This window comes from Cydia splendana, chromosome 17 (genome assembly GCF_910591565.1).
Source record: "Cydia splendana chromosome 17, ilCydSple1.2, whole genome shotgun sequence".
Classification (NCBI taxonomy): domain Eukaryota; kingdom Metazoa; phylum Arthropoda; class Insecta; order Lepidoptera; family Tortricidae; genus Cydia; species Cydia splendana.
In genome coordinates, this window is record NC_085976.1 from 18,082,996 (window position 1) to 18,110,849 (window position 27,854).

Consider the following 27,854-nt stretch of genomic DNA (forward strand, 5'->3'; position numbering starts at 1 on the left):
AGCGTAACACTACTGGAGAATTTTTTAATTTTAAAATTTACATGGTTTTTGATATGAATTACATTACGAGTTGGTTTTACAGTTTGTTTTTAAAGTTTTATGATACGACTTTTAGTATCATTAAAAACATTAAGAGGATAGTGGACAACCGCTTCTCCATACAAACGTAGTCCCCATTTTCCTTCCTGGCTATTGACATTATGGAAAATATTTTAACATATTGTAAGTATATTGTTTTTTTTTCTCTTTATTTTTAGAGCTTGTCACCGATTTTTTAGATTTTTTAATTATTATAAAAGTTAAGAGCGAAAAACACATTCTAAATATATTTTCCCGACGTATATATATATTTTTAACGTAACGTCGCCCCCTTTCATCTTAAAACAATTTGTAAAACCTTAATAACCATTCCTGCTATAATTTGATCCGCGCTCTGAAGCAGTAGATTATCTATGTGCTGGTGGATTATAGTTTGGGGTTGACATCCATTGAAGTGTAAAGTATCGCTTTACACTCCGTGCGGTATGTCGTTAATTACGCACTAATCGTTAGGTGTGGTCGACGTTAGTACGGTGTTAATTAATCCTAAAAATAATTGAAGAATGTTTTTGTGTGTGGACATAATGAAGACAATGTGAGAATTGGTGGTCCTTAATTATAGGTATGTACTTATTTTTTTGTACCAAATTCTTGCTAGGACAAATAAAACAGTTATGTTTATGTTTAAATCATAGAGAAATATAGTAACTACTCGATGCTAGATGTCGACTGTGAAAATAATTTAGTCGTTTCGGTACCAAAACTGCTGTATGGAGTGAGCACTCTATGTATTTTTTTCTCTATGGTTTAAACCATCAAAACATTTTAATTATTCTTCTAGGTACATTTATAGACAGATATTCTTACTAATCGATGTATACTTTATCATATTCAAAAAAGTAGTTGTTTTAAGACTGGCATAATAATTAATAACAAAGTATTTCTGATACTACTTATAAATGTGGCTGGCAGTGCATTGTATTATATTATAGATGGGTGACAAAAATAACGAATGTGTGCAAAATTATTTAAATAATATATGTATTTGTTAAATTATCTTTCTCACTGCACCCACATTCGAGAATTTCTGGTTTGCCCTATGGTTGACTAGTAGAGAATGCCTTAAGGTATTAAGTCCGCCATTTGTACTTATTTTTTATTGTGCAATAAAGTTTAGATAAAAAAATAAAAAAATACTAAAACTCTGTTTTTCTGGTTTTCAGGAGCGACGCGCCCTCGCAAGCCCCGACGGGGACAAAGACGCGGATCCCCTCCTTGTGTCCCTCCTTCAGGAGGGCTCCGATATGATGGCGGACCTCCGACACCTCAACCTGAAGCCTCAGCAGTGCTACCGTAGCCCTGACCCTATTAACTTGTACCACAAAGTTGGACACGGTACGTATCTACTAGGTCCTCTGTATCTTTAGGTATTTAAATAAAAGTAAACAAAATGTACCCTCAAATGGCTCCTTAAGCCAGTTGAGGGTAGATAAAAACATTACATGATCAAATAATGTAGGTTTAAAGTCAGGTCGTTCAGTGACAGATCCAGGCGGCTTTGTATTTGGTTGGTTAAATGTTATAACTACCCGAAAATGTACAAATTGTTTGTTTACATTTATTTAAATACCTAAAGATACAGAGTATAGGCTAAGACCTCAATCTTTACTACCTCCTAGCCTAGTCGGTAGTGACCATGCCTACGAAGCAGGAGGTCCCGGGTTCGAATCCTGGTAAGGGCATTTATTTGTGTGTTCATCACAAATATTTGTTCCCGAGTTATGGATGTTTTCTATGTATATAAGTATGTATATATATGTATATATATATATGTATATTATATATATCGTCGTCTACTACCCACAACACAAGCCTTATTGAGCTTACTGTGGGACTAGGTCGATCTGTGTAAAACTTGTCCTATAATATTTATTTATTATTATTACTCCTACAGTAGGGCTCCGATATCTGAAGTCTCAACAGACCTACCGTAGCGCCGAGCGTCTTAATTTGTATTACAAAGTCGGACACAGTACGTATTGACTGCAGGAGAGCTTAGACTTCAATCTCAAACTCAATATGTGGCCTCAAAAGTGCTACCGAAACCCTGAGCCTACTAACTTGTACCTCAAAGTTCGTCATGGTTTGTACTAACTAGGCTTAGACCTCAATCTTTAAGATGTCCAAGAACTCTTATATCACAACCTGAAGTCTCAACAGTATATGTATAGGCCTAGCACAGGAGGGGTGAAGAGCATCTTTTTCTAAGTCTAAAGAGGGACGGGTAATCTATCTCCCGGGCGTGATACTCTCGCGTCAATCATGTGCTAGCCCGGCAGAGCTACCGTAGCGCCGAGCCTCTTAGTTTGTATCACAAAGTCGGACACAGTACGTATCGACTGCAGGCGGGCTTAGACTTCAATCTGAACCTCAACATGAAGCCTCGACAATGTTACTGCAGCCCTGAACCAAATTGTGCCACAAAGTTGGTAAATGTTACAAAATAAACTAATTAAGCAACATCAGATACTTTTTTCAAATTGTCACAAAATAAAAGCTAAATCCTCACGTTCCAGGTACACTCGACATGTACGTCCTGAATCCGTCCAAGGACTCCAAGCACGTGCGTGACTTCCTCAAGAAATGGCACAACAGTGAACAGAAGCTCTTCGAGGGAGCCGGCGTCTCCAGCGCCTTCAACTTCCCCATCCCCAATCTCGTCTCAATCTGTGCTCTCCTCGTATGGCGACCAGCCAACCCTGATGACACCATCACCCGAATAATGTTCCCAGGCTCAACCCCACAGCATAAAATCTTCGAAGGCCTAGAAAAACTCAAACACCTTGAGTTCCTACAGCACCCGACATGCACTGGCCGACAAATCGCACCGCCGGCCCCACAACCTACAACTACGACAAGAGTTAGAAGTACCAGGACGACGATAAGCAAAGAAAAGACAGATAAAACGAAAGACGAAAAAATTGCAGAACCCGAACCACCCCCAAAGGTTAAAGATGAGAAAAACATCATAGATAATAAGTTACTCAGCGAATTGACTGACGGCGAAGAAAAGAAAATTGAATCTGTGCTGCAAGAAGCCATCGCTGGCAGGGTAGAGACCAAATTAGATGATAAAATTGCTCAGTATGAGAGCACTGTGATAGATAGTAAAAAGAAAGAGGTAAAGAAAAAGGAGAAAGTAGCGGAAAAGAAGAAACGAATCGATAAGACTGAAGAAAAAGAGGTAAAGGAAGTTAAAACGGAATCGAAACAGGAACTGAAAAAGACGGAACGTAAGAAATTAGAGGTAAGAAAAAGTGAAACGACTAGTGCGACTACTAGAACAAAAATAAGTCACCGGACTGCGGTACAGAAAACCGAAAAGAAAACAAGCACTACTTTATTAGAAAAAAAGCCAGGTGACGATAAAAAATCGCCGCCGGCCACTCCGAAAAAGACAGCAGAAGTAAAATCGACCATCTCCAGCATTCAACCAGCTGTGAAAGATAGAGTTAAAGCTAAGGCAAGGAAACTGAGCCCTGGAAGTACTCCAGCTAAAAGCACTAAAGAAGCCGCGAACCGCAGGGTCATGGAATCAAAATACAAACAGCCATCTCCCAAACGGGATATCACTCAGAAGACTGCAGACAAACCTAAAGTAAAACGTGAACCTATTTCACGAAGACCGCGTCCTCTTGCTTCACCAGTGAAAGGACTGAAAGCTATGAAAAGTCCCACGAAATCTATTAAGTCAGTGAAAGTTGACTCAAAACTAAAAGGACTCCAGAGAGTTAATTACGAAGACATTCTAAAAGACGCCAAAAAATCAGACGAGGATACGTCTAAGTCACTTGATGATATTAAACTACAAGAATTAGATGACAGGGAAGAGCAAGAGATCGTAAGAGAGATTGAAGCAGTATTTAATAGAGACAGTGAGGCTGAAGAAAAAGTAGAATTCGTAGGACGTTCTGATATTGAAAAACTAATAAAAGAAGACGTAAAAATTGAAACAACAGCTGACGTAGAATTTGAGGAGGAGTACTTAATTATTGAAAAAGAAGAAGTTGACCAATACACTGAAGATTCTATCGCAGATCATGAGGCCAGTCAAGAACGTGAGGATGAATTACAAAAACACATTAAAGATAAGGAAGAATCAGAAAAGAAGAAGAATGATTTCAAAGAGGAGCACGTTGAAGAAAAACCAACAATAGAATTGAAAACAGAAATTAAACAAGAATCAAAAGAACACTCTGTAAGTGTTGAAGAAAAACAGGACCATAGTAGTGAAAAGAAAACTTCAGATAGCAAAAATGGTGCTGTCAAACCTAAAGATTCGTTAGAACTTAATGTAATGCAGGAATCACAACCCGATGAAAAGATATCGACTACTATCGAATCAGGGGCGACCACAGCACCGACATTACCAGAGGATGAGAGGATAACTCTTGATGAAATCAAGGAAGATCAGCAAGTAGAAGAAAAACATATCAAAGAAGAAACAAAGGAAGTAGTTCCCCCACAAACTCTTATAGACATTAAAGCCAAGAGTCCAAAATTAGAAGCTATACCAGCGCCATTAAGGGAAATAGTTAAAACACCCGATGAAGTTGCAGACTTACCTTTACACGAAGAAGTAGATTACAGGACATATGAGGAAAAGAAAACCCCAATTGAAGAAGATATATTTAAAAGGAAACCAAATGTTGGTTTTGTCCATGAAATTAAAGTACCTAAAGACCTACCCCTTAAGGAAATGGAGGCTGCAACGTCCTTCAAAGGAAGCCAGCATGATGTGGTTTTAAAAACTGTAGAGCGCCCGTCACATGCTGAGGTGGTGATGGTTACACCGGGATCAGCGCCAGAATCACCAATGTACCCAGAATCGAGTAAAGTCCCCGCTATTAAAGAACTAGAACCAGTCAAAGAGTACGATGATACTGACTTTAACTATGGACAATACACTGAACAATTAAGAGAGACTCATATTACTACCGTAGACTCTCCCATAAAAGATGAAATAGTTATTGTTGAAGAGATTATTGCAGATAAAATACCCTCAATACCTGAGGACGTCGAAAAAGAAATTGAAGAGGCACGTAAGTTAGAAGGCACAGATAAGCCTCCTTTAAGCCCTAAAGACGTAGAAAAAATTGTTGCTGATGTCGCTGAAGTATTAAAGTCTGATAAAAGTTTAGAAGAAATCATGGCTGAAAAGTCCCCAGTTATGCTTCAGAAATCTCCCGAACACTTGTTTAAAGCGGATACGATAACAAGTGCTATTGAGGCAACGAAGCAGTTAATCTCAAGTGAGACAGCTCTAAAAGAAGAAAATCAAAAAGAGACTAAACAAGAGACTTCTGATTTGGTCAAAGAGATTTCTCCTGCAAGATCAATTGCATCTGAAGATTTAAGTGAAGTTTCAGATAAAACTGTACTTAGCGAGAGCAAACGAGTTAAACGTGAAATCAAAGAAGATACACATGACCAAAGAAAAGCGAAGGATGATTTAACTAAAGTGATTAAGGAAACAGTACAAGAATTAGTCGAAACAGATGAACAAAAAGACGACAATCAACATTTGAAAGAAGAAAAATCTGAGAAACGACTAAGCGTTTCTATGGAGACAGCAAAAACGCTAGAAAAATTAGAAGAGAGAATGGCTGATCTAAAGAAAAAGGAGGAAGCTATATCTCAAAAAATACTTTTTGATAAAAAACGAACAAGTATTGATTACCTAGAAGGAGACACGTTTGAAGAAAGTGTAACATCCAAAAAGACTATCAAAGAGGTTGCAACGAAATCAGATGAAACAGTACATTCTTCAGATGCAGTAGACTTTGTCTCAAGCCAAGAAACTAAAAAGTTACATGATGAAATAATATCAACAGAAAAACAAATATCTAGTGAAAATAAGGACCAAATGACAAAAGCTACTAAAGAGCACGAGGTTCTTAAAAATGGCGTGTCTTCAACTGATCATTATGAAATTCAGCAGACGTTTGATGAAACTCAGAAGAGCCTTAAATTACAAAAAGATATGCAAGGGGTAGAAGAAAAGTTATTTGATAAAAAATCAACTCAATTGGATAGTAAAGAGGTCCATGAATCTGTTGTTGAAAAAACCGTCACCATCGATAGTAACATCCTCAAATCTGATGATCTTCTCAGCAAGGTTCACTCGAAAGAACCCAGTCCAGAGAAAGATGATCAGAGTATAGTCGAAGATAAGACAAAAGCAGACCATTTTGCTAAAGTAGGTAGCACTTATAAAGATTTGACTGTCACAGATAAAACAAAGACTGCACAAACATATGAAGATTTGACCGTAACAACGGCTGAAGTGCATGAAAGTCACAAGGCAGAAATCCAAAATGGACATAAAGAAGAAATACCGGATAAAGAACATAGTCTACTTTCGTTGAAAGAAAGTAAACTTTCCCTTGACAAGGAAAAAGATGATGCTGAAGAATCTCACGACGAAAGAAAATCAAGTATCATTGAAACGGCGACTAAAGTAGTTAGTGACATATCCAGTCAAATATTCGAAAAAACTGACAAGCTATTAGAAAAGCACCTCCTATTAGAGGCTGAAACTTCTGACAAACTTGATGAAAAGCAAGTAAGTATAGAAAAGAAATATCAGCCAGAGGTGTCGATCGATGGTGAAAAAGTTGAAAGCATATCCAAACGAGACAGTGTAACAGAAAAAGCCATAGATGATGAAATACACGTAAAGCACACAACCGACTTGGCTAAATCTATTGAAACTAGTATAAGTAAAGAAGTTGTCGACTTAACTTCAAAGAGCTTAAGAATTGAGGATGGTATTGATAAATTACATGAAAAACTGAGCCCAGAAAAAGAGGACAAAGAGGAAGACGTGACATCCGACGAACTTACAGAGACAACCCCTCTTTCAGATAAACCTGAAAAGGACCTCAGTCCGCAAAAACTACAGACTGAAATCATCGACAGTCTAGAAACAGAACTAAATTTAGCAGATAAACTTTCATCTTTGGACAAGGCTCCTAGCCCCGTACCTTCTGAGAAAGCCCCATCTGAGAAAGCACCAAGTCCTGTACCATCTGAGAAGGCCCCATCTGAGAAAGCACCAAGCCCAGTACCATCTGACAAAGGCCCATCAGACAAAGCGTCTAGCCCTGTGCCATCTGAAAAAGCCCCATCAGACAAGGCACCTAGCCCTACATTATCGGAAAAAGCACCGTCAGAACGGGCACCCAGCCTCATTCCTTCAGAAAAAGCAGTAAGCCCAGTTCCGTCTGACAAAGCGCCTAGCCCTACATTATCAGAGAAGGCACTTTCTGACAAGACACCAAGTCTAGCGCCTTCAGAAGCGTCTAGCCCAGTATCATCTGACAAGGCCCCATCTGACAAAGTGCTTAGCCCGGTACCATCTGACAAGGCTCCTAGCCCCATATTATTAGAGAAAGCACTTTCTGAGCGGGCACCCGGCCTTGTTCCTTCAGAAAAAGAACCTTCAGAAAAAGCAGTCAGCCCAGTTCCATCTGACAAAGCGCCTAGCCCCACATTATCAGAGAAGGTCCCTTCGGAAAGGGCCCCAAGTTTAGTGCCTTCGGAGAAGGCACCTAGCCCAGTTCCGTCAGACAAGGTCCCTTCGGAAAGGCCATCTAGCCCAACGTTGTCAGAGAAAGCACCTTCAGAAAAAGCCCTTTCAGATAAAGCAGTAAGCCCAGTACCATCCGGAAAAACCCCATCGGAAAAAATACCAAGCCCAGTACCGTCTGACAAGGCCCCATCTGAGAACGCACCAAGCCCATTACCGTCTGACAAGGCCCCATCTGAGAAGGCGCTAAGCCCAGTACCGTCTGACAAGGCACCATCAGAGAAGGCGCCAAGCCCAGTACCGTCTGACAAGGCACCATGCCCCGTACCGTCTGAAAAGGCCCCATCAGAGAAGGGTTTCAGCCCAGTACCGTCTGAAAAGGCCCCGTCTGAGCAGGCACCAAGCCCAGTAGCATCTGAAAAGGCCCCATCGGATAAAGCACCAAGCCCAGTACCGTCTGACAAGGCCCCATCAGAGAAGGCGCCAAGCCCAGTACCGTCTGACAAGGCACCATGTCCCGTACCGTCTGAAAAGGCCCCATCAGAGAAGGGTTTCAGCCCAGTACCGTCTGAAAAGGCCCAGTCTGAGCAGGCACCAAGCCCAGTACCATCTGAAAAGGCCCCATCGGATAAAGCACCAAGCCCAGTACCGTCTGACAAGGCCCCATCTGAGAAGGCCCCAAGCCCAGTATCGTCTGAAAAGGCCCCATCGGAGAAGGCACCAAGCCCAGTACCGTCTGAAAAAGCCCCATCGGAGAAGGCACCAAGCCCAGTACCGTCTGAAAAGGCCCCCTCGGAGAAGGCACCAAGCCCAGTACCGTCTGACAAGGCCCCATCTGAGAAGGCACCAAGCCCAGTACCGTCTGAAAAGGCCCCATCGGAGAAGGCACCAAGCCCAGTACCGTCTGACAAGGCCCCATCTGAGAAGGCACCAAGCCCAGTACCGTCTGAAAAGGCCCCATCGGAGAAGGCACCAAGCCCAGTACCGTCTGAAAAAGCCCCATCGGAGAAGGCACCAAGCCCAGTACCGACTGAAAAAGCCCCATCGGAGAAGGCACCAAGCCCAGTACCGTCTGACAAGGCCCCATCTGAGAAGGCACCAAGCCCAGTACCATCTGAAAAGGCCCCATCTGAGAAAGCACCAAGCCCAGTACCGTCTGAAAAAGCCCCATCGGAGAAGGCACCAAGCCCGGTACCGCCTGACAAGGTCCCATCTGAGAAGGCACCAAGCCCAGTACCATCTGAAAAAGCCCCATCGGAGAAGGCACCAAGCCCAGTACCGTCTGACAAGGTCCCATCTGAGAAGGCAACAAGCCCAGTACCATCTGAAAAGGCCCCATCTGAGAAGGCACCAAGCCCAGTACCGTCTGACAAGGCCCCATCTGAGAAGGCCCCAAGCCCAGTATCGTCTGAAAAGGCCCCATCGGAGAAGGCAACAAGCCCAGTACCGTCTGAAAAAGCCCCATCGGAGAAGGCACCAAGCCCAGTACCGTCTGAAAAGGCCCCCTCGGAGAAGGCACCAAGCCCAGTACCGTCTGACAAGGCCCCATCTGAGAAGGCACCAAGCCCAGTACCGTCTGAAAAGGCCCCATCGGAGAAGGCACCAAGCCCAGTACCGTCTGACAAGGCCCCATCTGAGAAGGCACCAAGCCCAGTACCGTCTGAAAAGGCCCCATCGGAGAAGGCACCAAGCCCAGTACCGTCTGAAAAAGCCCCATCGGAGAAGGCGCCAAGCCCAGTACCGTCTGACAAGGCCCCATCTGACAAGGCACCAAGCCCAGTACCGTCTGACAAGGTCCCATCTGAGAAGGCAACAAGCCCAGTACCATCTGAAAAGGCCCCATCTGAGAAAGCACCAAGCCCAGTACCGTCTGACAAGGCCCCATCTGAGAAGGCACCAAGCCCAGTACCGTCTGACAAGGCCACATCTGAGAAGGCACCAAGCCCAGTACCATCTGAAAAGGCCCCATCGAAGAAAGCACCAAGCCCAGTACCATCTGACAAGGCCCCATCTGATAAGGCGCCAAGCCCAGTACCGTCTGACAAGGCTCCATCTGAGAAGGCGCCAAGGCCAGTACCGTCTGACAAGGCCCCATCTGACAAGGCACCAAGCCCAGTACCGTCTGAAAAAGCCCCATCGGAGAAGGCACCAAGCCCAATACCGTCTGACAAGGCCCCATCTGAGAAGGCGCCAAGCCCAGTACCGTCTGAAAAGGCCCCATCAGATAAGGGTTTCAGCCCAGTACCGTCTGACAAGGCCCCATCTGAGAAGGCACCAAGCCCAGTACCGTCTGAAAAGACCCCATCAGAGAAGGGTCCCAGTCCAGTACCGTCTGAAAAGGCCTCATTTGAGAAGGCACCAAGCCCAGTACCGTCTGACAAGGCCCCATCTGAGAAGGCGCCAAGCCCAGTACCGTCGGACAAGGTCCCATCTGAGAAGGCACCAAGCCCAGTACCGTCTGAAAAGGCCCCATCAGAGGAGGCACCAAGCCCAGTACCGTCTGAAAAAGCCCCATTGGAGAAGGCACCAAGCCCAGTACCGTCTGACAAGGTCCCATCTGAGAAGGCGACAAGCCCAGTACCGTCGGACAACCTCTCATCTGAGAAGGCACCATCGGAGAAAGCACCAAGCCCAGTACCGTCGGACAAGGCCCCATCTGAGAAGGCACCAAGCCCAGTACCGTCTGACATGGCCCTATCGGAGAAGGCACCAAGCCCAGTACCATCTGAAAAGGCCCCATCGGAGAAAGCACCAAGCCCAGTACCGTCAGACAAGGCCCCATCTGAGAAGGCGCCAAGCCCAGTACCGTCTGACAAGGCCCCATCTGAGAAGGCGCCAAGCCCAGTACCGTCTGACAAGGCCCCATCTGACAAGGCACCAAGCCCAGTACCGTCTGAAAAAGCCCCATCGGAGAAGGCACCAAGCCCAGTACCGTCTGACAAAGTCCCATCTGAGAAGGCGACAAGCCCAGTACCGTCTCAAAAGGTCCCATCGGAGGAGGCACCAAGCCCAGTACCGTCTGAAAGGGCCCCATCGGAGGAGTCACCAAGCCCAGTACCGTCTGAAAAGGCCCAATCGGAGAAGGCACCAAGCTCAGTACCGTCTGAAAAGGTCCCATCGGAGGAGGCACCAAGCTCAGTACCGTCTGAAAAGGCCCCATCGGAGAAGGCACCAAGCCCAGTACCGTCTGACAAGGCTCCGTCAGAAAAGGCGTCTAGCCCAACTTTATCAGAGAAGGCACCTTCTGAAAGGAAACCAAGCCAAGCTCCAACAGAACCAGCTCCTAGCCCAACATTATCAGACAAGGCACCAAATTTAGTACGATCTGACAAGGCATCAGAGCCAGCAATCAGCCCTGTGCCATCTGATAAAGCGCCTAGTCCAGCATTATCAGAAAAGGCACCTTCTGAAAGGAAACCAAGTCTAGCGCCTACAGAAAAGGCACCTAGCCCGGTAACATCTGAAAAGGCACCAAGTCCTGTTCCATCTGACAAAGCACCTAGCCCCACATTATCTGAAAAAGCGCCTTCTGAAAGAACACCTAGCCTAGTCCCTTCGGAAAAGGCACCTAGCCCAGTACCATCGGAGAAGGCCCCATCTGAAAAGGCACCAAGTCCTGTTCCATCTGACAAAGCACCTAGCCCCACATTATCAGAGAAAGTGCCGTCAGAGAGAGCACCCAGCCTTATTCCTCCAGAAAAGGCACCATCTGAGAAAGCATTAAGTCCAACACCTTCTGACAAAGCCCTATCAGAAAAGGCGCCAAGCCCTACACCATCTGAGAAGGCACCAAGCCCAGAACCATCTGACAAAGTGCATAGCCCCACATTGTCAGAGAAGGCACCGTCTGAAAGGAAACCAAGCCTAGCACCGTCAGAGAGGGGGCCCAGCCCGGTACCATCTGATAAGGCCCCTAGTCCCACATTATCAGAGAAGGCTCCTTCTGAATTAGCACCAAGTCTAGTGCCTTCGGAAAAGGCACCTAGCCCAACACCATCAGACAAAGTTCCTTCGGAGAAGGCATCAAGCCCAGTTCCAGCAGAAAAAGAAACAAGCCTTGCGCCATCAGAAAAGGCCCCTTCAGATAAAGCAATTAGTCCAGTACCATCTGATAAGGCTCCGAGCCCAATATTGTCGGAAAAAGCACCATCTGAGAGAGCGCCCAGTCTTGTTCCTACTGAGGAAGCGACAAGCCCTAAGCCATCTGAAAAGGCGCCTTCAGATAAAGCGATCAGTCCAGTACCATCTGACAAAGCTCCGAGCCCAACATTGTCAGACAAGCCACCATCTGTGAGAAAACCCAGTCTTGTTCCTTCAGAGAAAGCAACAAGCCCGACGCCGTCAGAAAAGGCCCCTTCAGATAAAGCAATCAGTCCAGTACCATCTGATAAGGCTCCGAGCCCAACATTGTTGGAAAAGGTGCCTTCAGAAAAGGCATCAAGCCCAGAACCATCAGAAAAGGCCCCATCGGAGAAAGCAGCAAGCCCAGTTCCATCTGACAAAGCGCATAGCCCAGTGCCATCGGACAAGGCCCCTAGTCCCGTACCATCTGAAAAAGCCCAATCTGAGGAGGCACCGAGCCCAGTTCCGTCAGAAAAGGCACCTAGCCCAACTTTATCGGAAAAAGCGCCTTCAGAACGGGCGCCTAGCCTAGTGCCATCTGAAAAGGCCCCATCTGACAAAGTGCCAAGGCCAGTACCATCTGAGAAGGCGCCTAGCCCAGGTTTATCGGAAAATGCGCCTTCAGAACGGGCGCCTAGCCTAGTGCCATCTGAAAAGACCCCATCTGACAAAGCACCAAGCCCAGTACCATCTGAGAAGGCGCCTAGCCCAGCTTTATCGGAGAAAGCGCCTTCAGAACGGGCGCCTAGCCTAGTGCCATCTGAAAAGACCCCATCTGACAAAGCACCAAGCCCAGTACCATCCGAGAAGGCGCCTAGCCCAACGTTATCGGAAAAACTGCCTTTAGAACGGGCGCCTAGCCTAGTGCCATCTGAAAACACCCCATCTGACAAAGCACCAAGCCCAGTACCATCCGAGAAGGCGCCAAGCCCAACTTTATCGGAAAAGTCAGATAAGGTACCTTCTGACAAATCGCACAGTCCAGTTCCTTCTGACAAGACCCCATCGGAGAAGGCCCCGTCAGAGAAGGCCCCATCAGAGAAATCACACAGTCCAGTACCGTCTGACAAAGCTTTTAGCCCTCTATTAGAAGCGCCGACATCGAGAGCAGGAAGTTTGATTCTATCAGACGCAGCTCCAAGCCCTACGCCATCAGACAAAGCTCCATCTGATAAGGTTCACAGTCCGGTACCATCTGACAAAGCACCAAGCCCAGTACCATCTGAAAAGGCGCCATCAGAGAAGGCCCCATCAGAGAAAGCCCCATCAGAGCCTCATAGTCCAGTACCATCGGAAAAAGCGTACAGTCCAGTACCGTCTGACAAAGCGCCAAGCCCGATTCAGTTAGAAAAAGCACCGACTTTGAGGGAAGGAAGCTTAATTCTATCAGATACAGCTCCAAGTCCTACACCATCAGACAAAGGTCCATCTGACAAAGCATCTAGCCCGGTACCATCTGAGAAGGTATCCAGTCCGGTACCATCTAAGAAGGCACCAAGTCCAACATTATCAGAAAAGGCGTCATCTGAAAGACCGCCTAGTCTCGTCCCTTCAGAAAAAGCACCAAGCCCAGCACCATCTGACAAGGCCCCGTCTGAGAAAGCGCCTAGCCCTGCTCCTTCTGACAAGGCCCCATCGGAAAAGGCTCCAAGCCCAGTACCATCGGAGAAAGCACACAGTCCAGTACCGTCTGACAAAGCGCCAAGCCCGACTCTATTAGGAAAAGCGCCGACTTCGAGGGCAGGAAGCTTAATTCTATCAGATTTAGCTCCAAGCCCTATGCCATCAGACAAAACTCTTTCTGACAAGGCCCCCTCGGAAATGGCTCCAAGCCCCGTACCATCGGAGAAAGCCCCGTCGGAGAAAGCACACAGTCCAGTACCGTCTGACAAAGGGCCGAGCCCGACTCTGTTAGAAAAAGCGCCTACTTCGAGGGCAGAAAGCTTAATTCTATCAGATTTAGCTCCAAGCCCTACGCCATCAGACAAAGTTCCATCTGAAAAGGCATCTAGCCCGGTACCATCTGAGAAGGCCCCATCTGAAAAAGTATCCAGTCCGGTACCATCTGAGAAGGCCCCAAGTCCAACATTATCAGAAAAGGCGCCATCTGAAAGAACGCCTAGTCTCGTCCCTTCAGAAAAAGTGCCTAGCCCAGCTCCTTCTGACAAGGCCCCATCAGAAAGGGCTCCAAGCCCAGTTCCATCGGAGAAAGTACACAGTCCAGTACCTTCTGACAAAGCGCCAAGCCCGACTCTATTAGGAAAAGCGCCGACTTCGAGGACAGGAAGCTTAATTATATCAGATTTAGCTCCAAGCCCTACGCCATCAGACAAAGCTCTTTCTGACAAGGCCCCCTCGGAAATGGCTCCAAGCCCCGTACCATCGGAGAAAGCCCCGTCGGAGAAAGCACACAGTCCAGTACCGTCTGACAAAGCACCAAGCCCGACTCTGTTAGAAAAAGCGCCGACTTCGAGGGCGGGAAGCCTAATTCTGTCAGATACAGCTCCAAGTCCTACGCCATCAGACAAAGCTCCATCTGAAAAGGCATCTAGCCCGGTACCATCTGAGAAGGCCCCATCTGAAAAAGCGTCCAGTCCGGTACCATCTGAGAAGGCACCAAGTCCAACATTATCAGAAAAGGCGCCATCTGAAAGAGCGCCTAGTCTCGTCCCTTCAGAAAAAGCACCAAGCCCAGCACCATCTGACAAGGCCCCGTCTGAGAAAGTGCCTAGCCCTGCTCCTTCTGACAAGGCCCCATCAGAAAAGGCTCCAAGCCCAGTACCATCGGAGAAAGCACACAGTCCAGTACCGTCTGACAAAGCGCCAAGCCCGAGTCTATTAGGAAAAGCACCGACTTCGAGGGCAGGAAGCTTAATTCTATCAGATTTAGCTCCAAGCCCTACGCCATCAGACAAAGCTCTTTCTGACAAGGCCCACTCGGAAATGGCTCCAAGCCCCGTACCATCGGAAAAAGCCCCGTCGGAGAAAGCACACAGTCCAGTACCTTCTGACAAAGCACCAAGCCCGACTCTGTTAGAAAAAGCGCCGACTTCGAGGGCAGGAAGCTTAATTCTATCAGACACAGCTCCAAGTCCTACGCCATCAGACAAAGCTCTATCTGAAAAGGCCCCATCTGAAAAAGCGTCCAGTCCGGTACCATCTGAGAAGGCACCAAGTCCAACATTATCAGAAAAGGCGCCATCTGAAAGAGCGCCTAGTCTCGTCCCTTCAGAGAAAGCACCAAGCCCAGCACCATCTGACAAGGCCCCGTCTGTGAAAGCGCCTAGCCCGATTCCATCGGACAAGGCTCCATCAGAGAAAGCGCATAGCCCTGTTCCTTCTGAGAAGGCTCCATCAGAGAAAGCCCCAAGCCCGGTTCCATCAGAGAAAGCGCCAAGTCCAGCTCCATCTGACAAGGCTCCATCAGAGAAGCCCCCTAGCCCTGTTCCTTTTGACAAGGCTCCATCAGAGAAGGCCCCTAGCCCGGTTCCTTCTGACAAGAGTCCATCAGAGAAGGCCCCAAGCCCGGTTCCATCTGACGAGGCTTCCTCAGAGAAGGCCGTTAGCCCGGTTCCTTCTGACAAGGCTCCATCAGAGAAGGCCCCAAGCCCGATTCCATCTGACAAAGCTCCATCGGAGAAAGCGCTAAGCCCAGCTCCATCTGACAAGGCTCCATCAGAGAAGGCCATTAGCCCGGTTCCTTCTGACAAGGCTCCATCAGAAAAGGCCCCAAGCCCGGTTCCATCTGGCAAAGCTCCATCAGAGAAAGCGCCAAGCTCAGCTCCATCAGAGAAGGCCCCTAGCCCGGTTCATTCTGACAAGGCTCCATCAGTGAAAGCACCGAGCCCAGTACCTTCTGAGAAGGCGACTAGTCCAACTTTATCAGAAAAGGCTCCGTCTGAGAGGATACCTAGCTTAGTTTCGTCAAAAAGGGCACCTAGCCCTACATTATCAGAAAAGAGACCCAGCTTGGTGCCTTATGATAAGTCATCTAAGCCTACTGAAATAGCGGCATTTGGAGACGAGGCAGATATTTATGATGAGCCTGGCTCTCCTGATCTAGTAGATGAAGATTTAATTGAACCAGGCAAAGAAAAGTTCATGCTTACTAGCATGTTGACTCAATTTGACGATAAGGTTCACAAAACCGATGTCACTGTTTCTTCAATTACAAAAGAAAAGACCATTGAAGAAGTTTTGAAGGACATGCCTTCCGATAAACCGGTTAGTACGACAGATAAAGTAGGCAAAGTGGAGCCTAATACGCCACCTGTTTCGCCAGAAACAAAGAAAACTGATGATGCTACTATCCCCTCCAAAAAATCTGAACGAGCGATTAGTCCGGAAAAACCTACATTTGATGATAAATCATTAACAGCTGAAAAAGATACAATTTCAATTGTGACTGACAATATATTAACAGATAAAGATCTAAGTCCTTCTATGCTCGTGTCAGTTGATGTACAACCTCCTAGCCCTGAGGTTCTCAGTGATAGATCAGAACAGGAAGTGATCACAAAGCATATAAAGACATCCCAGCACGCGACACATTCTGAAGAAATCCATGTTGAGGAAAAATCCGTCGTTTCTGAGAAAATTAATGTACTCGAATCAACTCAATACATGCATAGAGATGACCCTAAAGTTTCAACGGAAAAAGATGGGATAGTTGACGTATTGGTATCCGGTGTAAAAGGTATAAGTCACATTATAAAAGAATCGTTTGTCGATGGAATTCATGAAATCATCAAAGATGATACTAAAACCGATGACGGAAAAATTACTTCAACATCAGGGAAAACACCAAGCCCTGTACCTTCTGACAAAGCGTCGGAAAAAGCACCAAGCCCAACTTTATCGGAAAAGGCACCTTCTGAAAGAGCATCCAGTTTAGTGCCATCAGAAAAGGCTCATAGCCCGACACCGACTGACAAGGCAATTAGCCCAGTGCCTTCAGAAAAAGAACCATCTGAAAAGGCACCCTCTGAGAAGGCACATAGCCCAACACCATCTGACGAAGCGCCATCTGAAAAGGCACATAGCCCAACACCATCTGACATGGCTCCCTCCGAGAAAGCACCAAGTCCTGTACCATCTGGAAAGGCTCCCAGTCCCGTACCATCAGACAAAGCTCCCTCTGAGAAGGCACATAGCCCAGTACCATCTGACAAAACTCTCTCTGAGAAGGCACAAAGCCCAACACCATCTGACAAAGCGCCCTCTGAAAAGGCACATAGCCCAACACCATCTGACATGGCTCCCTCCGAGAAAGCACCAAGTCCTGTACCATCTGGAAAGGCTCCCAGTCCCGTACCATCAGACAAAGCTCCCTCTGAGAAGGCACATAGCCCAGTACCATCTGACAAAACTCTCTCTGAGAAGGCACAAAGCCCAACACCATCTGACAAAGCGCCCTCTGAAAAGGCACATAGCCCAGCACCATCTGACAAGGCACCCTCTGAGAAGGCACATAGCCCGACACCGTCTGACAAGGCACCCTCTGAGAAGGCACATAGCCCAACACCGTCTGACAAGGCTCCCTCTGAGAAGGCACATAGCCCAGTACCATCTGTCAAGGCTCCCTCTGAGAAGGCATATAGCCCAACACCGTCTGACAAGGCTCCCTCTGAGAAGATACATAGCCCAATACCGTCCGAAAAGGCTCCCTCTGAGAAGGTTCATAGCCCAACACCGTCTGACAAGGCGCCCTCTGAGAAGGCACATAGCCCAACACCATCTGACAAGGCTCCCTCTGAGAAGGCATATAGCCCAGTACCATCTGACAAGGCTCCCTCTGAGAAGGCACATAGCCCAGTACCATCTGACAAAACTCTCTCTGAGAAGGCACAAAGCCCAACACCATCTGACAAAGCGCCCTCTGAAAAGGCACATAGCCCAACACCATCTGACAAGGCTCCCTCTGAGAAGGCACATAGCCCAGTACCATCTGACAAGGCACCCTCTGAGAAGGCACATAGCCCGACACCGTCTGACAAGGCATCCTCTGAGAAGGCACATAGCCCAACACCGTCTGACAAGGCTCCCTCTGAGAAGGCACATAGCCCAGTACCATCTGACAAGGCTCCCTCTGAGAAGGCATATAGCCCAACACCGTCTGACAAGGCTCCCTCTGAGAAGATACATAGCCCAATACCGTCCGAAAAGGCTCCCTCTGAGAAGGCACATAGCCCAGTACCATCTGACAAAGCCCCCTCTGAGAAGGTTCATAGCCCAACACCGTCTGACAAAGCGCCTTCTGAGAAGGCACATAGCCCAACACCATCTGACAAGGCTCCCTCTGAGAAGGCATATAGCCCAACACCGTCTGACAAAGCTCCCTCTGAGAAGGTACATAGCCAAACACCGTCTGACAAGGCTCCCTCTGAGAAGGCACATAGCCCAGTACCATCTGACAAAGCCACCTCTGAGAAGGTTCATAGCCCAACACCGTCTGACAAGGCGCCCTCTGAGAAGGCACATAGCCCAACACCATCTGACAAGGCTCCCTCTGAGAAGGCACGTAGCCCAACACCATCTGACAAGGCTCCCTCTGAGAAGGCACATAGCCCAACACCGTCTGACAAAGCTCCCTCTGAGATGGTACATAGCCAAACACCGTCTGACAAGGCTCCCTCTGAGAAGGCACATAGCCCAGTACCATCTGACAAGGCTCCCTCTGAGAAGGCATATAGCCCAGTAACATCTGATAAAGCTCCCTCTGAGAAGGCATATAGCCCAACACCGTCTGACAAGGCTCCCTCTGAGAAGGTACATAGCCCAACACCGTCCGAAAAGGCTCCCTCTGAGAAGGCACATAGCCCAACACCATCTGACAAGGCTCCCTCTGAGAAGGCACATAGCCCAACACCGTCTGACAAAGCTCCCTCTGAGATGGTACATAGCCAAACACCGTCTGACAAGGCTCCCTCTGAGAAGGCACATAGCCCAGTACCATCTGACAAGGCTCCCTCTGAGAAGGCATATAGCCCAGTAACATCTGATAAAGCCCCCTCCGAGAAGGTACATAGTCCAACACCGTCTGACAAGGCGCCCTCTGAGAAGGCGCATAGCCCAACACCATCGGACAAAGTTCATTTAGGAAAAGCATCTAGTCCAATGCTTTCTGAAAAAGCATTGAGTCCCACACCATCTGACAAGCCCATTAGCCCAGCGCCCACAGAAAAACTTGATGGCAAAGCTCCAAGTCCCATACCCGTTGAAAAGCCAACTAGTTTACCTCTAGTTGATGTTATTTGTACTGAAACAACGGAGCATGGAAAACTACTAACTCAAACTTCTGACGAGACGCCATTTGAGAAACCGATTAGTCCAATGGCGACTGAAAAGGCAAAAATATGTAGTCCAATGCCATTTGATAAAGTGCCTTCTGAAGACGCACCTAGTCCATGCGAGCATAGCCCAGAGCCATCTGAGATTTCGACTAGTTCAAGTTTAATACAAAAACGAACATCTGTGTCATTAGATAAGGCCCCTTCAGAGAAATCATCAAGTCCAGTTCCATCTGAGAAGGCCCCGTCAGAGAAGGCACAAAGCCCAACGCCATCTGACAAGGCTCTATCAGTGAAGGCACCAAGCCCGACACCATCTGACAAGGCTCCATCAGAGAAGGCACCAAGCCCAGCGCCATCTGACAAGGCTCCCTCCGAAAAGGCACGAAGCTCAGTACCATCTGAAATGGTTCCTTCAGAGCAGGCACCAAGCCCAGCGCCATCTGACAAAGCACCCTCCGATAGGGCACCGAGCCCAGTACCACCTGAAAAAGCTGCTTCAGGGAAGGTACCAAGCTCAGAACCATCTGACAAGGCTTTCATAGATAAGGCTCCAGTCCCAGCACCGTCTGACAAGGCTCCCTCTGAAAAGGCACCAAGCCCAACCCCTTCTGACAAGGCTCCATCAGAGAAGGCACCAAGCCCAACGCCATCTGACAAGATGCCTTCAGAGAAATCTACCAGCCCAGTACCATCTGACAAAGTCCCCTCAGAGAAAGCGGCAAGCCCGGTACCATCTGACAAGGCCCCCTCGGAGAAAGCGGCAAGTCCGGTACCATCTGACAAGGCTCCCTCGAAGAAAGCCGCAAGCCCGGCACCATCTGACAAAGCCCCGTCAGAGAAAGCGGCGAGCCCGGTACCATCTGACAAGGCCCCCTCAGAGAAAGCGGCGAGCCCGGTACTCTCTGACAAGACCCCCTCGGAGAAAGTGGCAAGTGCGGCACCATCTGACAAGGCACCAAGTCCTGCTCCGTCTGATAAAGCTCCATCGGAATCTCTTTCTGAAAAAGCTCTTAGTCCAGTGCCTTCTGACAAAGCGCCCAGTCCTGCTCCGTCTGAAAAGGCATCAGATAAAGCAGCAAGCCCTGTTCCTTCTGAAAAGGCATCTAGCCCAGTACCATCGGAAAAAGCTCCGTCAGAAAGGCCATTGAGCCCTACACCGTCTGACAAAGCACCTTCAGAGAAAGCACCGTCTGACAAAGCTCCATCGAAGAAAGCTTCAAGCCCGGTACCATCTGATAAGGTACTTTTCGAAAAAGCAGTAAGCCCTACATCGTCTGATAAAGCTCCTTCGGATAAAGCCACTAGTCCTGCACCATCTGACAAAGCTCCAGGCCCAATACCAACGCCAGGTAGCTTAATCTTATTGGAAAAGGCTCTATCTGAGAAGGCCATTAGCCCAGTACCTTCGGACAAAGCGCCTAGCCCAGTGCCATCTGATAAGGCCCCATCTGCACCAAGTCCAGAACCGTCGTATAAAGAATCTGAAAAAGCATTAAGCCCTACGCCGTCTGAGGAGGCACCATCTAAGAAAGCCCTTAGCCCAGTACCTTCGGACAAAGCACCCAGCCCTGCTCCGTCTGAAAAAGTACCTTCAGAGAAAGCAGCAAGCCCTGTACCATCTGACAAGGCTCCATCAGAGAAGGCTTCCAGCCCGGTACCATCTGTCAAAGCTCCATCTGAGAAAGCCCTTAGCCTAGTACCTTCGGACAAAGCACCCAGCCCTGCGCCGTCTGACAAGGCACCATCTGAGAAAGCCATTAGCCCAGTACCTTCGGACAAAGGACCTAGCCCTGCTCCGTCTGAAAAAGTACCTTCAGAGAAAGCAGCAAGCCCTGTACCATCTGACAAGGCTTCATCAGAGAAGGCTTCAAGCCCGGTACCATCTGACAAGGCACCGTCAGAAAACGCTTCCAGCCCGGTACCATCTGACAAGGCTCCATCAGAGAAGGCTTCAAGTCCGGTACCATCTGACAAGGCACCGTCAGAGAAGACTTTAAGCCCGATACCATCTGAGAAGGCACCTTCAGTAAAAGCAGTAAGTCCTGTGCCTTCTGACAAGGCTCCATCAGAGAAAGCTCCCAGCCCAGTACCATTTGACACGGTTCCTTCAGAGAAGGCTCCAAGCACAGTACCATCTGACAAGGCACCGTCCGGAAAAGCATTCAGCCCCGTGCCTTCTGACAAAGCTCTTTCAGATGCACACAGCCCAGTACCGTCGGAAAAAGCACTATCAGAAAAGGCTTTAAGTCCCACACCGTCTGAAAAAGCACCTTCGGAAAAGGCACAAAGTCCAATACCATCAGAGAAAGCCCCATCAGAGAAGGTTCCTAGCCCAACTTCATCAGAAAAAGCACCATCATCAAGAGCTGAATGTTTGATTCCATCGGAAAAGGCTCCTAGCCCCGTGCCATCTGACAAGACACTTTCAGAAAAAGTACTAAGCCCTACACCGTCTGACAAGGCTCCATCTGATCAGGTACCTAGTCCAACACCTTCATCTAAATCAGACAAACCCGTCGAAGAAACTATTTGCCAGACAAGCGTGCATAATCTGGAGGGTATCGTATCCAGTGCCGTGATACAAGAACTAGTTGATCCAGCTCTTGATAAGTTGATTGCTGATATTGGTAAACCAAAGGACACGGCCGCTAACAAGGTCCCTGAAAAAATGGCTATTCCGGTACCGTCAGACAAGGCGCCAAGTCCAACTCCCTCAGATCTGGCATCTGAAAAGGCACCTATCCCTACACTATCGGAGAAAGTACCATCTGAACGAGCACCTAGCCTAGTCCCGTCAGAAAAGGCACCTAGCCCAACACCCTCTGATAAGGCAGCTAGCCCAATACTATATGATAACGCCCCATTAGTCCGACAGGCAATTAGTCCGACGCTGTCTGATAAGATCATATCAGAAAAGGCACCACTAGATCTGGCTTCGACTCCATTACCGTCGCATAGTGAAAAGGATGTACCTGATAAAAAGATTTCCACTCCTGACAAATCTAAAAAACTTGACATTGAAACATCGGTTGACACTACTCCAAGTACTGATAAGTCAGAAGAAACAATTATTAGCTCTTCTGAAAAAGTGGACGAAGAAAAGCCATTTACCGCGTCAGAAACAAAACCACTTATGACTGAAGTAGGTAAAGAACCCAAAGTTTCTGGAAAGGAAACAAAGGAAATGACAGCTGACGAAAAAGATATAGATGAGAAGGATAAAGCAGTTAAAAGCATAAAATTAGAATCTACGTCTGACTCAAAAATGACATCGGAATCAGACAAAGAACATACAGTTGAAAGCATTAGCCATGTAACAGAATCTGATGAAAGTTACTCTAGTATGGAGTCTAGGAAAGATTTACACGAAGAACGATCAATTAGTGGGAGTAAGCAAACATTGAAAACTGACATGTTTTCAAAACACGAGTCCTCTTTACACGAAACTAGCCATAAATCAACTAGCGAGGAAACTAAATCTCATTCTATCAAAAAGAGATCAATAGAGAATGAAAAGCTAAGAGACGCATCAGATATATTATCATCAATATCTACAATTGACAGTGGCGTAGACAGAGATAGTATGACATTGCATGATTCATCAGAAGACGTTTCCAAAGAAGTTAGTTTAGAAGAAAAATATAGTTTCGAAACTACCGAAAAAGACAAACGATCTAAAATGTTTTCTGATTCTGAAACATTACAATCTATCAGTAGCAGCAGATTGAGTAGATTCAGCGACGAATCGTATACATCTACATTAAAAGAAATGGAAGTGTCTAAAACAGTTCCTGACTCTACAAGAACAGAGTTGGGATCTCCAAAAGACGAAATACCTCTTTCTGAAGCATCAGATTCTGGAGTCCATAGCATTCCTTTGGATATTGATCAGTTGATGTCGAAAGGTGATGGACTAACGCATATCAAAGATGATGCTGTGCAGTTCATGGAATCAATTCATAAAGCATTTAGTGATGACATAGTACAACAAGGAATTAAGACCGAGGGAATGGAATCCTTACTAGTTTATTCTGAGGGCGATAGAGTATCTACACCACCTACAGTACCTGTCAGCCCGTTACCAAAAACTCCCAGCAGTTTTCAAGATATCAAAGTAAGTGAAGGTGTTCAAAGCGAAGTTACTTACGATAAATCTGATGGCACCGAAGAAACTATAACCAAAGTAGTTCATGTAGGTGAAGACGTATTGACTCAAAGGATTTCAACGTCCACTGAGAAAGTATCGAAACCGATTAAGGATTCAGCAGCTGAAAGTGAATCAGATCTCATGTCTCTTATGCAAAACATGGGTAAAATAAAGACAGAAACTGATACTGTTACCAAAATCATCAAAGAAGGTGAGAATGTTGTAACTCAAACAATAACTACTGTAACGACTAAAGAAGTGATTTCAAGGGAAGATGGTACACCACAAAATATTAAGACAACCATAGAAACAACAACACTGAGCAAGGGGTCAGATGGTTCAACTATCACTACGACAGATACTCAAACTTTACTGTCGGAATGTTCTTCCAGTCTTAAATCTACCTCACAAATGGATTTATATGCCAAAGATAGTAGAATAGATAAACTCTACCTCGAAAGTGATAAGTCTGAAACTGAAACAAGTAGCCAAACTAAAGAAACTAGGAAAGATGAGTCTTCCGTAACCTCTGATTTGCCCGCTCAAGTTCAGTATATTTCGGAATCAGATGAATCCGATGATGACGTTGAAACAACTACTATAGATACCGACGTAAGCAAACGCATAGTAAAGGAAAATAATGTTGATGTTATGGAAACTGTCACTACTGTGACCAAAAAAGAAACACTAAAAGTTAATGAAACCAAGAAAATACGTACAACAGTTGAAACTACTATTACAAAGGAACGCCCCGATGGTACTAAAGATGTACAAAGAAATGTTGAAGTTAAAACTGAGGAGCCAGTCGCGGATACAAGCAATATAGAACAAGCCCTTAGTAATTTATCTATTATTGGACAACCCGAAGAAACAGAATCAGTTGATTCTGAAGAAGTGAAACAAGATACATTCATTATCAAGCGAGTTATAGTCACCAAGGTTATTAAAACGACGTATGCCGATAGCCATGGAACTCCTAGGAAATTCAAAACTGTTACAACTGTAACTACTACAGACAATTACCCCGATGGTTCTTCTCGTACTAAAGTAGATGGCAGTACATCTATTACAGACATAGAAGCAGAAGGGGAAGAAGCAGTCGATTCACTTGAACTTGCAGATTATACGGTAGTCGATAAGTCAGTTACTGTAGACAAACAGGAGAAAAGTGTCGTCAGGAATGAGAAAAGTGTATTGCAAGTTATAACAACAACGACAACTAAAGAAATTTTGTCATCTGAAGACAAAAGTAGGAAAAAAGTCAAAACAACAGTTGAAACTGTGACCGAGACTCATTTACCTAATGGTGTTACAGAAATCACCAAAGATGTAAGGGTATCTGTATCTGATTATGAGCTAGAATCAACTGATGAGGAAACTGAAAACTACGAGCAAATTGGGAAGCCATTAGAAAATGTAACTACAGCAGTCGAAAATGTTACAGACAATGGAATAACTATTAAACGTAAAACTACCGTCACAACGATTAAAGAAGAATTCCATAATAAGGGGAAGAACGTCAAAAGAATTAAGACTACCGTAATTACTAGAATTGAAGATGAACATCCTGATGGCTCTGTTATTACGAAAACAACTGAAAAAGTGTCTATCGTTGAGGAAAACCTGGAAACTACTCAAGTTATGAAAGTTCAAGGTTTAAGTGAGAGTGTGCCCATAGACACTGCTGATGAAATGGGTGATGATGGCCAAGTAGAAGCTATACTATCGGAGTTGTATCCAGAAGGAGAGCCTGAGGAAACGGAGTCTACAGAAACTGAGGAAATAAAAGAGAAAAACTTAGTTATAAAGAGAACAGTCGTTACCAGAATTGTAAAAACAAAATACTCCAATAGTCATGGAGCAATAAAGAAAATCAAAACTGTAACGACTGTCACGACAACTGACCGATATCCTGATGGATCTGCAAAAACCACGGTAGATGTAAGCACTGCCATAAATGATATCGAAATAGATGCTCCTCAAGTAGACCTCACTGACTTCCCTCAAGTAGAAGATAAATCAGTAGATGTCGATACTAAAGAGACAGTAGTGATGCGAGATGGAAAACAAGTGAAACAAATCATCACCACTACCACTACTAAAGAAATATTGGCATCATCTGATGGATCTAAGAAGAAGATTAGAACAACCGTTGAAGTACTCACCGAAACTAACCTTCCAAATGGAACTACAGAAGTTTCTAAAGACGTCAGGCTTTCTGTTGCTGACTACAGTACTGAAACCTTTGACGAAAATCTAGTAGGTCTTACTCCTGTTGGAAAGCCAGACGAGCACACAAGTTCAGAAACGGAAGAAATTACCGAAAATGGCGTTTTTATTGTTAGGAAAACCACCATTACCACTATAAGGCAAGAATTTGAGAATGCTGAGACACATTCGAGGAAAGTAAAAACTACTATTAGAACGGTTGTAGAAGATGAACACCCCGATGGCACAGTAGTAACCAAAAAGAGTGAAAAAATATCGATTGCCGACGTTTTTCTTAAAACGCCACAGGTAGCTCAAGATGACGCAGAAATAACGGAAACATATATAGATGATACGGAGATTGTAGAAGATATGACTGAAGAATCAGATGTTAAGAATGAAGTAATTAAGCAAGGAATAGTAACAATTAAACGCACAATTACCACTAAAACTAAGAAAGAAACACTGGCCAGTGTAGACAAGAGCATAAAACGAATAAGAACGACCGTAGAAACGATTACTGTTGACGAATATCCAGATGGTTCCACAGAAACTACTAAGGACGTCAAGATCACTATTTCAGAATTCCAGAAAACATCAGATAGTGATTTACAGGCAGCTTTACAAGGACTCCATTCCACTGGCAAAATTAAAACTTCGGTAGATAAAAAGACAAATATCGTTACTGACCATGGACGTAAAGTTACTCAAACAGTCACTACATATGTGACGAAAGAAGAATTAAAAAACAATGAAACGAATGAAATAGCAGTTAAAACTGTCACAGAGACCTTGACAGAAAATGCTCAGGAAGATGGCTCAATCGAAACGACAAAGGACGTAAGAACTCAAATTACTTATCTGCCTATTGGAACTGGGCTTGACGACTGGACACCAGAAGAATTAGAAGAAATTGAAAAGCAACCTGTATCGGAAGCAAAACCAAGTCTTGAAAAATTACCTTTAGCGCAAAAGGAAGAACCAAAGCCTGAAACCAAACCCAAAAAACAGCGATCACCCGTAGGCGAAATGACTACTGACACAGACACGTATACAAAAGTGATTAAAGAGGGCGATAATGAAATAACTCAAACAATAACCGTAGTAACTACCAAAGAGGTAATTAGCCCTGAAAAGATGAAGGTCACAGTTGAAACGACGACGGTAAGCAAAGGCAGCGACGGTGTGACAAAAACGACTAAATCAACTAAAACCACAATTTCGGAAATCAAAGAAGAATATGAAGAAACAATAGATCGAGGAGAAAGTGAAAAGTCGTTCTCAAAACTATCTTCGAAGACAGGTGATATGCGCAGTTCGTCTGCAGCTAGTGACGACTTGGATCACGCTGGGATTTCATCACCGCCATCAGATATTAGTTCTAGAGGGTCGAGGGCAGCTGCTCAAGTTTGGGGGACAACAGAAAGTAGCGGCATGTACTACAGTGACGATGACGGACCTGGCAGCCCAAGTAGTACAAAGTCACAAGTAGCACACTCACCCAGGTCAAACCTCAGTTTTGAATTAGAACCAAAACATCAAGAACTAAACGAAGAAATGGTACTCGAAAAGCATTACAATACAGCGACTGACCCGATGTCAACATCGATCTATGGACAGTTACCTGAAGATGATTCCTGCACATCTTCTAGTCACTCGGAGATAAAAACAGAATTCCATACGATTGAGAGACCTTTATCCAAATTAACTGAGGATTTCTTGACTCATGAAAAACTAAAATCTGAAGTAACACAGCGAATAGTAAAATCTGATGCCACTTTCCTGAGGGAAGCAGACGAACATTTCGAAAAGGCAATCGAAGAGCACAAAAAAGTTAGTGGATCAGAAGTTATTTCAAATATTACCGCTAAATATGAACTAGGTGAACAAAGTCACTCGAGTGTTACACAAACTAAATCATCAAAGGAAGAAACTTTAACGTTGAAAGATGTTAAATCTGAAGTAAAGAAAACTGAAACATCTACCTCGAGTTCCAAACAAGAATCTAAAACAGAAAAGCACGAATTCAGCAGCGAAAGTAAATCTAAAGACCCAATAGAGTCGTGGGGTAAGCCTTTAGGTTTACCTAGTCCTATTATGCCGCCTGTGGATGGTAAGAGCACTCCTAAGAAACAAGCTAGCTCAGTTGCGAACAAGAATAAACTCAACCAAGAGAAGAGTAAAGAGGCCAAGAGCAGAATAACGGAGTCTCCTAGTAAGAAGAAGGCAGTAGCTCCAGTTTACATGGAGTTGACGTATGTACCTCATCATGGAAACTCCTACTATTCCGCTATGGAGTTCTTCAAACGGGTGCGCGCGAGGTACTACGTGTTCTCGGGTACTGAGCCGTCGAAGGAGATTTACAATGCCTTGTTAGACGCGAAGAAGACTTGGGAAGACAAAGATTTAGGTAAGTGTTGTGGTTTTACATTTAAAATCGTCATTTATTTATTTA

General features: G+C 45.7%; 1 protein-coding gene across 1 annotated transcript in view; it reads left to right on the forward strand.

Annotated features, from left to right (window-relative positions):
- LOC134799026 (microtubule-associated protein futsch-like) overlaps positions 1-27,854 on the forward strand; it is a 233,614-nt gene that overhangs the window by 202,893 nt on the left and 2,867 nt on the right. The window contains exons 7-10 of the mRNA XM_063771447.1: positions 1,263-1,434; positions 2,616-10,180; positions 10,238-10,573; positions 10,757-27,809. Of these exons, the coding sequence (XP_063627517.1) occupies positions 1,263-1,434; positions 2,616-10,180; positions 10,238-10,573; positions 10,757-27,809 (25,126 nt within the window). The remainder of the gene's footprint in view (positions 1-1,262; positions 1,435-2,615; positions 10,181-10,237; positions 10,574-10,756; positions 27,810-27,854) is intronic.